Source organism: Triticum dicoccoides, chromosome 2B, assembly GCF_002162155.2.
Source record: "Triticum dicoccoides isolate Atlit2015 ecotype Zavitan chromosome 2B, WEW_v2.0, whole genome shotgun sequence".
Taxonomy (NCBI): domain Eukaryota; kingdom Viridiplantae; phylum Streptophyta; class Magnoliopsida; order Poales; family Poaceae; genus Triticum; species Triticum dicoccoides.
Window position 1 is genome coordinate 15,525,349 of NC_041383.1, and position 14,142 is coordinate 15,539,490.

The 14,142-nt window shown below is 41.3% G+C and overlaps 1 protein-coding gene and 1 pseudogene across 1 annotated transcript; both read left to right on the top strand.

Annotated features, from left to right (window-relative positions):
* Positions 1-96: 96 nt before the first annotated feature.
* Positions 97-1,855, top strand: LOC119366842 (annotated as a pseudogene).
* A 7,392-nt stretch (positions 1,856-9,247) lies between these two features.
* On the top strand, positions 9,248-12,720 carry LOC119366843 (GDSL esterase/lipase At5g45910-like). Its single transcript, XM_037632544.1, has 6 exons — positions 9,248-9,697; positions 9,774-9,827; positions 10,821-10,991; positions 11,092-11,237; positions 11,878-12,154; positions 12,259-12,720. Exons 1-6 carry the CDS (start codon positions 9,436-9,438, stop codon positions 12,516-12,518), a joined length of 1,170 nt encoding a protein of 389 aa, XP_037488441.1. The 5' UTR covers positions 9,248-9,435; the 3' UTR covers positions 12,519-12,720.
* Positions 12,721-14,142: the final 1,422 nt, after the last annotated feature.

The following is a 14,142-nucleotide window of genomic DNA, read 5'->3' on the forward strand; positions in this document are numbered from 1 at the left end:
TATATATATATATATATATATATATATATATATATATATATATATATATATATATATATATGTTTTTGCTCTGGTAATTAGGAGTAACACCAACACTTCTTAAATCATCCGAAATGGCTACTAGTGCTAGCGAAGGTAGAACTGAAGAGAACAAGCCGAGCATTTTGAGCACATTACCGAAGCATCCGCCGTTAGACTTTCTGAAGAGTATCACAGATCAGTTCTCAGAGAAGCGTGTAATTGGTAAAGGACCTTTTCGAACCGTTTATGAGGTATCGTGGTGCTTTAACAATTTTTGTCTTTTCAAAAACTACTGAAAAATGTTGCTGAAAGAGTCTGAGGTTGAACAGGGAACTGTGCCAGATGGGGAAACCATCACTATCAAGAAACTTGCAGAAAATTCGCCCCTTCCACAATATAAAGCATTTAATAATGAGGTTCAAAATATTATGGCTCTTCAACATGAGAATGTTGCAAAGTTGGTTGGTTACTGTCATGAAAGTCAAAAGAAAGTGGTGCATAACAATGGAAGGTATATTGTTGCTGACATTGTTGAAAGTGTACTCTGGTATGAATATTTACCGGGAGAAGTCTTAAGAAGAATCTTTTTGGTATGTCATACTACCCGATTCAAATTGCATTAATCTTCAAGATGCTAATACCCTATTATACACTATTAATTGGAGTTTGGCCATCAATCTTTGTCACACCATGTTCAGGTTTAAATGCTATGCACTGACAATATAGGTACACTAGTTCACATGATCAAAAGAAGTTGCAATTGTACATAAAAAGTTGTCTTTTGTGATCAATTTTTTTTCTATTAGCATGCTAACAAATAAATGATATTCAAGTCATTATCTTGGAGTGCTTCAGTAATCCTGTGTATCACTTCTTCAGGAGATACCCAAATGGGCTGGGACACACGATTCAACATAATTAAGGGGATCTGCGATGGTTTACTCTTTGTACACAACATTCCTATTGTGCATATGGATCTTAAGCCCGAAAATATACTGCTGGATAGTAACATGGTACCGAAAATAGCGGATTTTGCTCTCTCGCGACTCTTCGGTCAAGAATAAACACGGATGAACACACAAAACGTAGTGGGGTCATAGTAAGTCGATTATGAGCTGTGATAAATTTGTGATTCTTTATTATGGTTTAAATTGCATCCTAACCTCTCTGGTAGTACTTATTGTTAATGTTAATGATTTGCAGTGGATACATTGCTCCAGAATATCTATACAGAGGTGAAATCTCCACAAAGTCAGGCATATACAGTTAAGGTGTACTAATCCTAGAGACCACCACAAGAGAGGAGAATCGCCGGGGAAACAAACCATCTGCAGAACAATTTATTGAAAAAGTAACTGCAAATTTTCTTAATAATTTGAACATTAAACTTTACAAGCTCAGATTACAAATGATGTTTTATGGCATATCTTGAGGGGTTCTAATTCCAATCTTGTTCATAGGTACATGAAAATTGGACAGACCAGCACATCGTATCAGAGTACCCATCATTAAAAGCAGATTGCCTCCAAAAAAATTAAAAAATGCATTGAAATTGGACTGCAATGTGTTGAGACAGATCGACAGAGGATACCTTCCATAGAAGAAATTATCGACCAGCTCAATGGACGACATCCTAATTTAGCCACAAGGTCATACTGGTACGAAAGTGACTATCCACATGCCATCCTAATGGCGGTTTCAGTTTATCAAATTTAGGCATGCAAATGAATGGATACATGTTTCTCTCATATGTTGCCCAGAAATGAGAGGGTTAAGATATTTGCAACCCTTATCTACAGAATCACATATCCTTAGTTGGGTACCCCTTATTTTTTTATCAATCATGCATTGTTGCTCAAGTTTTTCTATACTGTTTTTCATAATCCTTATATGTAGAACCACATATCCTTAGTTTATGCTACGTTTTATCTGGTCATAACTCGTAACCTATAGTGCATGAAATTTCAGATCTCCAGTCTCCTGGGAGAATGAATATTCAGTCTTCTTAAGGAGACATGTGCAAGAAGGAAAGGACATGCTCTACTTACTGACAAACTTGGAATAATTTGCTATGATATGTACCTCCTGTTAACTTCCATTTCTTATGATGGTTGCTACTCCATGTATATTTTCTTGGTAATGGAGTTCTTTATACTCCATATACAATTTGGTTGCCTGTTCAATTTCAGTGCCAAATAATAATTTTATTTTCCCGCTGTATATTTTAAGATGAGTATATGCGTCACCTTTTTCAAGAGTCTATTTGGTTCTAAACATAATAAATTGTCACATTTAGTTTATGAAAATAAAAAAAGAATTGTATACCCTAGGGCTAGCTCTGCGTCAATTAATTGTATGCACATAGCCATCAGATACTAAGAAACCTCAAAGGCAATAGAGATTACATGATGCTCTCAAGGACCATTAATTGTAATAGTGGTGGAAAATTTCTCTATAGATACATCAGATAAGTGATGGTGACAACACATGAGTGACTTCAATGATGGTGCCACATGCACCCGGTCTCGAGCCCCGGGGTGAAAGTTTAGGTCTGACATGAGTTGGTTATACCAATCAATGATGATATTTATTTACGTCATTACCTTGCCGAAGACATTGCTTGAATATGCTCTGACTGAATCTTCAAGGTGAAACCCGTGTGGCCGTGTGGTGTCATGAAATGATCGTTTTTGAGAAACAAGAGGAGACAGAAGTGATTGGCTAGGTGTCGTTGTTGTTGTCGTCGTCCTACGTCCGTCTACAGTCCTATGCAGCCTGAACCCTATATGGCGCCTTAGGCGCTGTTTACAGTTCATTTCCCAAACTGGGGTGCACCCCTCTCCACTCTGGGGTGGCCCATTAACCTCTTTTTTCCTTTCTTTTTTAAACTCCACAAAACAGCGCTGAACGTGATTCAAACTGCGTACCTCTCGTTTGTTTAGTACCAAACACATAACCAAGTGGGTCTGCTTTTTTGTTATTCTTGAAACACAACGCTAAATAAATGTAGCGGTTTCTGTTTGGTTTTCTTTTTTATTTTGGGTTTTTGGTTGGCTGCTTTTTCCTCTATTTTTTTTTCTTTTCCCATTCGGTTTCTTTGTTCATTTTCTTTTCCTTTTCTTAAAATTTGTGAACTTATTTTAAAATAGTAAAATTTCTTAAATTCGAGAACTCTTTTTAAAATTTGATGAACTTTGTTTCATAAACGATGCAGATTTTTTCAAAATTGATGAACATTTCTTGAAATTCAAGATTTTTTTTCAAAATGTGATGATTTTTTTCTTTAAAATCAATGATTTTTTTTTCAAATTCTGTTTTTTTCAAGAATCTATGAACTTTTTGCGAATTCCGTGATATTTAAAAATTTCAAACTAATTTCCATACTCGTGAACCTTTTACTTGCAAATCTGTGTACTTTTTCAAATCCAAGTTTTTCAAAAATTTCATTTTTTTCCAAAAGTGAAAATGGTTGACTTTGGTCAACACCTGACAGGTCAGCATTGGCCGATTAACCATCGATCCAAGCGATTGAAGAAACAACGACCCTAGCGACACGAGGGACCATCGACCCTTGTTGGGTCAGGCCCAGGCATGCAACACGTGAGCACCAGGAAGCTGTTTTGGCGTTTAAGGCACCGAAAAGGGAGAGCTCCTATGTGACGCTCTGCGTCAAAGAGCCGTCGTTTCGCACTGGGTGCGGCTCACATGGGCCGACCCATATTGCAGTGGCACTTGACGAGGTAGAAAATCATCAAAAAACCAAGCGCTAGAAATGGGTTTCGAACTCTAGCCGACGCAGCGATGCGCTTGATGAGCCACTCCACCAGACAAAGTTCTATGCTTGGAATGCAACGGGGATCTTAAATACAGAAACTACTGTGGCAAGCTGTAAATGTTCAGAATTGTGAACAATATTTTGAACTGTGAACAAATATAGAAACATGAACAAATTTCAAATTCGTGAACAAAATTATAAACCCGCGAACATTTTTCAAATCTTTGAACAAAATTTGAAACTGCGAATATTTTTCGAATTGTGAACAAATTTTGAAACATGAACACATTTCAAAATCGTGAAAAAATTATAAATTGTGACATTTTCTAATTCTGAACAAATTTTGTAACCCTAATTTGTTTTCTAATTGTGAACAAATTTAAAAACACGAATAAATTTCAACTTCCTGAACAAAACTAGAAAATTGTGAACATTTTTTGAATCTGCGAACAAACTTTGAAAACCTTGAACATTTTTGAATTGTTACCAAATTTTGGAACATGAAAAAATTTCAAATTCATGAACAAAACTATAAAATTGTGAACATTTTGGGTTAAAAAGCAAAAACATTTTGAATTGTGGACAAATTTTGAAAATGATCAAATTTCAAAATTAGTGAACAAAATTATAAAATTGCTAACATTTTTGAAATTGTGAACAAATATTAAACCCGTAAACTTTTTTGAATTTTGAACAAATTTTGCAACAATGAACAATTTTCGAATTATGCACAAACTTTGAAACTGTGATTTTTTTGAATTGTGCACAAATTTTAAATTAATAAAAAACGAGATAGAAACAAAAGAGAAAACAGAAAAAGGAAAATGAGAGAAAATAGAAAAAGAAAATAGAAAAAACAGAATAAAGAAACAAAAGAAAAAAACGGATATAGGAAAATGAGAGAAGAAAATAGAAAAACAGAATAAAAAGAAAACCAATTCAAGGAACCTTCTAGAAGTTTCCCAAAACCAGAAAAAAATCCAGCTGGAAACCTCTAGAAGGTTACCGGGGGTGTTGGAATGGTTAAACGGGCCGGCCCGTTTCATTTGCTCGGTCGCTCACCTATGCGAAGCGCTGGCAGTTTGACGCAGCGAGCGGCAAATAGAATTTTCCTTGAAAAGTAGCACCCCTTCCCCATTCCCCCTCCCCCGGTGAGGGCAATCATTTTATTTTGTTTTGATAATATGTTTTCCTTGATGTGGGCCAATTGCTCGGCTGAGCCAAAATTTTCGAACTATGCTACACACAAACAAACATCTGCAAAATTTATTCTACTGGCCGGTGCTACAATCCGGGTAGCACAAGGACCAGCTACACCCACTGTACCTACCGAAGTCCTTTTTTTGAACACAGTACAGACGCAATTGCTCATATATACGCGCATACGCTCACCCCTATGAACGCACACACGCACACCCTACCCCTATGAGCACCTCCTAAAGACTAAGCCGGCATATCATCTTGAAATTTACGAAGTCACTGTAGGCACCTCGTCATCGACGGGTACGTCTTCTCCCACTGAATGCGCATCGCCGGAAATCCTGAAATAAATCCAGGAATAAATGCGAGCACCAATACTTAAATCCTGGTGGGCAGGAGATACTACAGTCCCTCTAACCATCCAACAACAAGTTGGTTCGCAATGTACCTAACGAAGTTGAAGAGCATTACAATGAGACCTCCTCTCAAACACCTTAAGCGCCATGGGTGGTAACCGACGCTCACACACACCCCCTCATGGGCCGACCTACACAAGGAGGCAAGCGCTCGATCATAAAGCTCTGGTTTTCCTGGTTCCCTGATCGCGACTGACTAGTCGTTTTTAACCATTCACCTTTTCATACAAATGCATTTTTTAAACAAATTATGAATTAAAAAAATATGTTCATGAATTCCAAAGAATTCAGGTTAAAAAAAAGTTCACGAACTCGAAAGATTTAACAAGTTCAAAAAAGTTTGCTGGATTCACAAAAAGTTTCAGGATCTCGAAAAAGTTCAGGAGATCAAGAAAGTTCACTGGTTCAAAAAGAATTGCGTGATAATTTTTTTTCATGGGTTTGAAAAAAGTTCATGAGTTCAAAAAGTTTTGTGGATTTGAAAAAAAGTTCTTGCATTTGAAAACTATCACGAATCTAAAAAATGCTCACGTGTTGCATGGATTTGAAAAAATGGTAACAAATCTGGAAAACAATATTAACGGATTAGAAAAAAGTTCACGTATTTTAGCCACAAATTTAAAGAAACAAAATTCACAAAACAATTGCAAATTTGAGAAAATGTTCAATGAAAATATTTGAGGATTTGAAAAATGTTTTTGAATTTGAAAAGTTCATGCATTAAAAAAACCAAAAAGGAAAAAAGGAAAATGATGAAACCAATAATAACTCTCCAAAAAAGAAAAAAAGTGAAAATCGGCCAAAAGCTTCTAGAAGCTTCTAGAAATTCACAAAACCAGGTAGTTTTGCTTCCGAAAAAAAGGGAAACCGTGCGCACGATAAAGGTTGAATACAATTTGCCTACACGACAAAACATTACGAAACCGGAAAAAAAGAGTTAGATGGGCCGACCCAAGGGGGAGAGGGGGTGTGCGCCTGTTTGCACAAACAACAACAACTGGCGCATAATGCGCCGAATTGGATTTGGCCATTGCAACTACAACAACGATTGGGTGCACCATATTTATGTTGTTCTTTTTTCCTGATTTTTTTTCTTTAACCGGTTTTCTTGCGGTTTTAGTTGGCTTATTTCCCCTTTTCTACCCAGACTTTTCCTTTTTTATTCGTGAACTTTTCTAAAATTCATGAATATTTTAAATTAGTGCACGCTATTCCAAAATTTTGTACAATTTCTAGTTTTCTTGTCTTTCTTGAATCCAAGCATTTATGTATTTTTTTCCCAAATTCAAGAATTGTTTAAACATATATTGTTATAATGTATAATTTATATTTTAAATCTTCCAAAAACTGGGTGAGTGCTATTTCATCCGGTTTTTTTTCTTCTCATGAAGAGCTTCATCATTGGTCTTGGGTGAGGTGAACGATTGAGTGAAGATTGAGGTGAACGAGTTGAGTGAAATAGGAACATCATGTCTTCTTTTGGTAGTGTAGAAGATGTAGATAGGTTGATTTTTCGTGCATGGTAGTGAATCGGGTGAGGCTGCTAGAGACAGTATTTGGTTGAGGATCGATTTGTTTTTTATGGCAACATATATGTTTAGTAGACATGTGACTGCATCCTAGGAAAGGAAGGAGATGTGATTGAATCGACACTTATACAACTGGGTGGAGTTGAGTACAGTAAAAGAAAATAGAGAATCATCGGAAGATCCTTCAATCAGTGGGGTCCCGTGAGACGGAAAGTAATGAACAATGTACAAACTCCCCTTTAATAGTAGATACTCTTCCAGCGGCGTAGCTGTAGGGTGGCCAGGGTGGTCCATGGACCACCCTGGAATTCAGCCCATCAGTACACTACTAGTCTATAAAATGATGAAAAAAAAGCAAGCCCAACTCAGCCCATGTACACGTGAAGGATTGTCTTGTTAGTCTCTGCGTGTGCGCGCTGATTGATCGACACCACAGAAGACGTTCCTGATTCCCCTGGAACCCTAGCAGCAAGCGGCGAGCGCCATCAGCCATCGCCTAGCAGCCCCCAGCGGGCATCCACCGGCTTACAGGGCACTCGTCGACGGCGACGGACTGGCGGCCGGGCAAAGGACACTTGCCGGCCGCGCCAAACAGGCGGCCGAACGAATCACGCACGCACGCACAACCTAGGTAGATTGAGAACCATTGTTCAGCTTTCCATCCTACTACTCCAATTTAAAGTAAGATTTTTTGTTCTCTATTAATTCATAAATTCAAGGTATAAATTTCTCGCTATGAAGATTTGAATAAGTTAATTTGAGACCTGAGAGTGCAAGATTTAGTTTTATATTTTCAATTGATAATTGATAAATAGAACTTTTATGGTCTGGAGAAGGCGTTATTCGGACAAATATGGTGTGTTATCTTCTTTTACACAAATTTAAGACTTAATAATGAATTTTATAATTATTTGAAAGACCTAGTTGATATATGTTTTTGATATATTCTGTATGCATATGTTGTTTTGTTGAATTTGTAGTGCAATTTTATTCTATGACAATTGGACCACCCTGGCATAAAATCCTAGCTACGCCACTATACTCTTCCACCAACCTATCTCTGTTTCTCTATAAAGCAAAGGCTTGATTATCGTTGGAGAAATACAACCAGTGTATAGAGGGAATAGAGGGGAGGAAGGAGAGTCACGTGCGTGGGTTGTAGCGGACCATTTTCCTCCCCTCACGTGCGTGAGGGGAGGAAGGAGAGTCACGTGCGTGCGTGCGTGGCATGCTAAGCATGGGATGGAGGTTGACGAGGGTTGAGTGAAATGGAGACGTTATGTATTTTTTGGTAGTGTAGATTAGTAAAAAAAAAATCAAGTGGAAGCTAGAAAATAACACAACCATAGTGCAAGGAAAGCTACGATATTTTCCTTGAAGAGGCTTTGGTCCGAGAGCAATAATGTACGTCAAGGAATTTGTGAATATTTTTGAAATTTTAAATTAAGGCTATTGAGGTCCTATCATTGCCCATTTTTCATATAATTTGGGATTACATATACATTTTTCAAAAAATGAGAAAAAAACATGACATGTAACTGAGGTTTGAAACTTCGCAAATAAATGTTGAAAATCTTCATGCATTTTTATATAATAGCTACAAAGCTACTTGCGTACTTAAATATGTTTTTTTTTAATTTTGAATGACGTTGTAATATACGTGTAGTATAAATTGAGTTATATCCATTAAAAGCCTAGAAATCCAACTAATGCCTAAAATATAGCGAATCAATACATAAAAATGCCAAACTTTGATCTTAAAATTCGAAGTTGTTATGTTCAATGTAGATTAAATTTTCGTGTCCTGTATCTATAATTTTGAACACATTTCACATTGTTCCTTAATTTGGTTTTTCAAAAATATTAAAAATGGACATCATTTATTTGGTTCGTTGGATTTGAACCCTCAGGATTCGCGCTTCAATTTGTTGTTTCATGCAGGCTTCTTTTATTGAAAGAAAAATTATTATTTTTAGGATTTTGATCTTTTGGAAAATTTATCATGTACGTCGTTTGATTAATTATTATAGGATTTGAACCCTTAGGCTTTTTCCCATAGGGATTGCATTGCACTATGTTTAAACGAACTTTCTTTTTTTACAACTATACTTTGTTTTTCCTGTGAGATTCCAAACAGTCTTTAATGCAAATTTCCGTGGCTTTCCAACCATACAGTATTCAACACTACATTTTTTTTTGCGAGAAGTATTCAACACTACATAACACTCTAATCATATATTTTTCTTAGTGCTAGTGGCCAATTTTGCAAAAGCATCTGTGGACGATTAGCTAGGACTGCGGTTCGACAAACAAATTGGCCAGCACCACCGCTGGCGTGCCCACGTTGTGCCAGTCGGTGGATCCAGCTACAGGATGCGGCATTGGCGGGCGAGATTAGAGATTAGCAGAGTAGTTGTTTGTTTATTCTTAAGCCAACTTGAACACCGTCTTCTTCTGCCCATGTTTCAACCTCGCTCATCATTAAACGGTCAGGATGCACAAGCTCGTATGCGCTGCCTTGCTTCTGCTCCTCTCCCTCTCGCGGTCCAAGCCGGTGATCTCTTCCCCCTCCGGCGCCACTCGCTACCCGTCCATCTTCAGCTTCGGCGACTCCTTCGCAGACACGGGCAACAACCCCGTCGTCTTCGGATGGTACTCTGTCTTCGACCCCGTCACGCGGCCTCCCTACGGCACCACCTTCTTCGGCCGCCCCACCGGCCGCAACGGCGACGGTCGGCTCATCATCGACTTCATTGGTATGTGCATGCTCCGGGCAAGCCACTGGAAAACGCAGCAGTCATAAATTTTATGATTTTGAATTTGTGGGAGCAGCTGAAAACCTGGGCCTGCCGTATGTGCCGCCCACCTTGGCGCACAACAGCAGCTAAGGGTGGACACGGTCCGGGCCGGTCCGGGCCCGGTCCGAGCCGTCGTTTGGACCGGCCGGCGGCGGTCCGGGCCGGACCGGACCGAGCTGCATCACGGTCCTGATTTTGTGGACCGGACCGGCGACGAGGAAGCCCGGGCCGGACCGAGCGGACCGACCAACGGCCACCGGCGGCGACTTGCCCGGGTGCGGCGGCGAGGTGTGCAACATGCGTGGTTGCTCTGGAGAGGTGGGTCAGATGCGCGAGCGCCGGCGGCAAGGCGTGCGCTGGGCAGCGCGGCTGTTATTCATGAACCGCGAGCTTTAGACATTGTCGTTGCCAACCATGAACCTGCAACACTCACGCCATGCACGCACGGGACGTGCCGATCTAAACGGCATGCACGCATCACGCATGGGGGGTGCCCGATCTAATTAAACGGCATGCCCGCGCAGGACGTGCAACTGGGGTGCGGCTTTTCAGTTTGCGCTCTCTTTATTCCTTGCGTAACAGCCGTGCCTGATCTAAACGCGCGCCATCCTCGCACAGGATGTCCCTATTACGGAGTACATGCAAGTAGTGTAGCGCGTGCATGAGCCCACAATTTTTTCTCTGCGGGCCTTCCTTGATTAGTGGATCAATTTGGACGTGGAGCTAGTAGTGGGATAATGCCATGATTACTGGATCGAACCCCACCTCTTTCGTTCTTTCTCTGTTCGACAGAACGAAAGGAAAGGAAAACTGGATCGAGGAGGGGTGCGGCAGTGCCGGAGGGGATCTCACCGGCGCCACAGCAGGGCGTCGCCGGCGGCTAGGCGGAAGAAGCGCGCCACCTTCGGTCCGACCGAGCCGGACCGAGCCAAGGCAGGACCGGACCGATCAATTTTCGGTCCCCTTTTCACGGACCGGACCGGTCAGTTTTTTTGTCGGTCCGGGCTATTTCGGTCCGGTCCACTTCGGTCCACGAGCGGGCCCAAAAGCCCGCTCGCCCCGTCCACCCTGAACAGCAGCTTCCGCCGAGGTGCCAACTTCGCCGTTGGAGCCGCCACCGCCCTAGATGCCGGTTTCTTCCACGAGAGGGACATCCCCAGTGGCTCCAGCAAGTTCCCCCTCAACACCAGCCTAGGCGTGCAGCTGGAGTGGTTTGAGTCCATGAAGCCTACATTGTGCCGCACACCTCGAGGTTACAATTACAATATTCATGGGCATCCGTAGCTATCATTACTTTCATTATCCAAGTCAACGCTTGATGAGAACTCAAATGATATGCATCTGGCGTCCAGAGTGCAAGAAATTCTTGGGCAGATCCCTCTTCTTGGTGGGCGAGTTCGGAGTCAACGACTATCACTTCTCTTTCCAACGGAAAACGGTGCACGAAGTCAGATCCTTCGTTCCAGATGTTATCGCTACCATCTCCATCGCCATCGAGGTACTTTCCTGCTCTTGCTCTTATGCAGTCATGATTCATGAAGCTCTACAAGAGCTTAGAAAATGAGAATCCACACCTACAAGCGTGAAGATTTATCTCTACTCCCAAGCTGGTACACCTCTTATCTAGACCATCCAATTTTGCATCAGAATTCATGCTTACAAACTTCTCTTTTTCATTTCTCCCATATGAGAAAACATTTGAACCTGAAACATTGCACATCAACATCACACAAGTATTACTATGTGCAGAATTGTTTTTCTTTTTGCGCAACAGAAATATATAAAACGATAAAACTTATTGCAAATTTATGTTGCATCAAAACATTTTGTGCATCGACTGGTTCTTATGCAAGTTCGGCGCACTCTAGTGCTTTTACTCGTCGCTAGGTGGTCTACGGACCTGGATGTTACTTCTGATAGTCTTTGTGCTACCTTGATAGTTGATGAATAGATCGAAAGTTTTTCTCGCAAAAAAAAAAGTTCTCATGTATGAGAGAAACGAAAAAGAGAAATTTCAATATAAAAATAGCACAGATGGTGCAAAGATGAATGATCCAAATAGAAGGTGTAGCTACATGCGAGTACAGAAAATCCACACCTACAAGCACCCATGCTAAACTAATTGTTGGACTCAACAGAGGCTGATCAAGCATGGAGCAAGAAGCCTGCTGGTTCCCGGCGTGATCCCGTCCGGATGCTCGCCGCCCATCCTGACCAAGTTTGCCGGCGCCCCACCGTCAGCATACAACTCCAAAACCGGCTGTCTGACAGCGCACAACGAGCTGGGGCTGTACCACAACGCTCTGCTGCAGGCGGCTCTCACCAAGCTCCGGGCCAAGCACCGCAACGTCAAGATCATCTACGCCGATTTCTTCGGCCCGATCATGGAGATGGTGGAGTCACCGCACAAGTTCGGTTAGCATCACCAACTCTGCTGGAAGAATCTAAATTAGGTGCTTAGCACATAGACAAAATGTCATCGTGGAAGGTGGTTGACGTTGATGGATGGATGATTGCAGGTTTTGAAGAGGACGTGCTTATGGTGTGCTGTGGAGGGCCCGGAAGGTACGGAATGAACTCGACTGTTCCATGCGGCGATGCAGCCGCGACGACGTGCCGGGATCCGTCTGCTCGGCTGTACTGGGACGGCGTCCACCTGACGGAGGCGGCTAACCGGCACGTCGCCGATGCCTGGCTGGGCGAGATCAACGCGTCCACAGGAGTCAGCCGCAAGCAGGGTGCAAAGGAGCCATGTCGACTGGGTCGTCACAGAATATAGGGGCCGAAATAGTGATGAGGTAAGTGAGCCGAAAGATAATTTATCCAGTAGATAGTTTGACACACAGCGTCGCCAAGTAATTTGTTACCTGAAGGGATGAACCTGCAGGGTCACGGGAGTAGTGATTCAAGTTTTAATTGTTTACTGTCGTTGTTTTAGAGTCCTGTCATTTTCTTTTCTGTGAAATCCAGGTTCAGCTTCATGTTTGTGTTCACGGTCCCACGTCTTATTCTCGTGTAGCGCACGAGTGAGCTTTCTTTGGAGCTTTGTTTGTGAGGTTCTAGGTCCGACTCTGGCAAGCCCTGGATCTCACAGGGTTTATTCAAACCCGTGCTAACCAGATAGACGGACTTCTGACTATATCTTCAAATTCCCTTGCATTTTTGTAGCATTGACACCTGCTCTCTAGACAGCGGGATCACGACTAACTTGGTCATAAAATGGACGCGATAACTGCTGACGCATGTCGTCTCACTTTGCCGCAGATTTCCTGGTCTACTGGCCATTTGGAGGTCTTTTTCACTTTCTTTTCATAGTTGAACTTGTCGCATATGATTGCTTTATTTATAAAGCAGGAGGAAAGTTTATTTATATAGCCCAAAAGGCACACAATCTGAGAACAATTTGTATTCGCGTGAAAAAGCATGGCCATTTATAAAATGTTAATGTATTTAATCCGTGTGCATTGCAGTCGAGTGATTTGTCAAGCACAATTCTAGATGTATCTTTTCAGTCGTGCCTTGTAACTTGATGTTTATTCTATAAATGAGACACGTATTACCATGCAAATAAAAAAACATAGTTCTAGATGATGCTCTGCTACACAATGCTGATATAATGGTCAATTCTAGATGCTTCACTGTTGCACATTGCAGTCGAGCGATCCACCATCAGCTCACCACTTGCAGCAGGATGGATCTAGGAGGTGAAGCCCTGACCCGCCACGACCGGGCGTCATGGCTGGCAACCACACTGCCCCCACAGCCTTGGCTCTACAGCCACCGCCGAGAGCCCTTGGGACCATAGCCCTAAACTGCCAACACACGTGGCACCTAGGGACGTGATATTGTAATTGTCGTAAGTGTATTGGTCACCAACCATCTATCATGTAATTTTCGTAACTAATACATTCCTTATCAACTAAAATCTCATTTATTTCCACACAAATAGCAGTCCACCTACTACACAATTCAGGAGACACAGGTCCAACTTCCTCCATACTACCCAATACTTCCAACTCCTCTTGAAGCTCTTTTCTCCTCTTTTTGGAATGCCCAAACTTATTGGAACTCCAACCTTTAAGAAAATTACTAAATATTTTAAGCTTTATGTTAATGATATTGGAATCCTCATATCTTACACGCTTGTTCCAAATTTTACTACCCAAAAGAAGAAACTCATCATTCTTAACCTAGCTCAACAAAAATGTCAATTCATTTATTTTAGGTGATGTCATGACATAGTTCCCAGAGGGTAATATTAGAGCATTATGAGCAGATACACATCAAACCACATTTCTCGAATGAACTAAAGGAAATAAATCCACCCACTCACTAAACATGAGGATCTTGTCTAATTTCTCGAGAGTAGCATGGGCTTGCTTATTAGGCCATGTATAGATGAT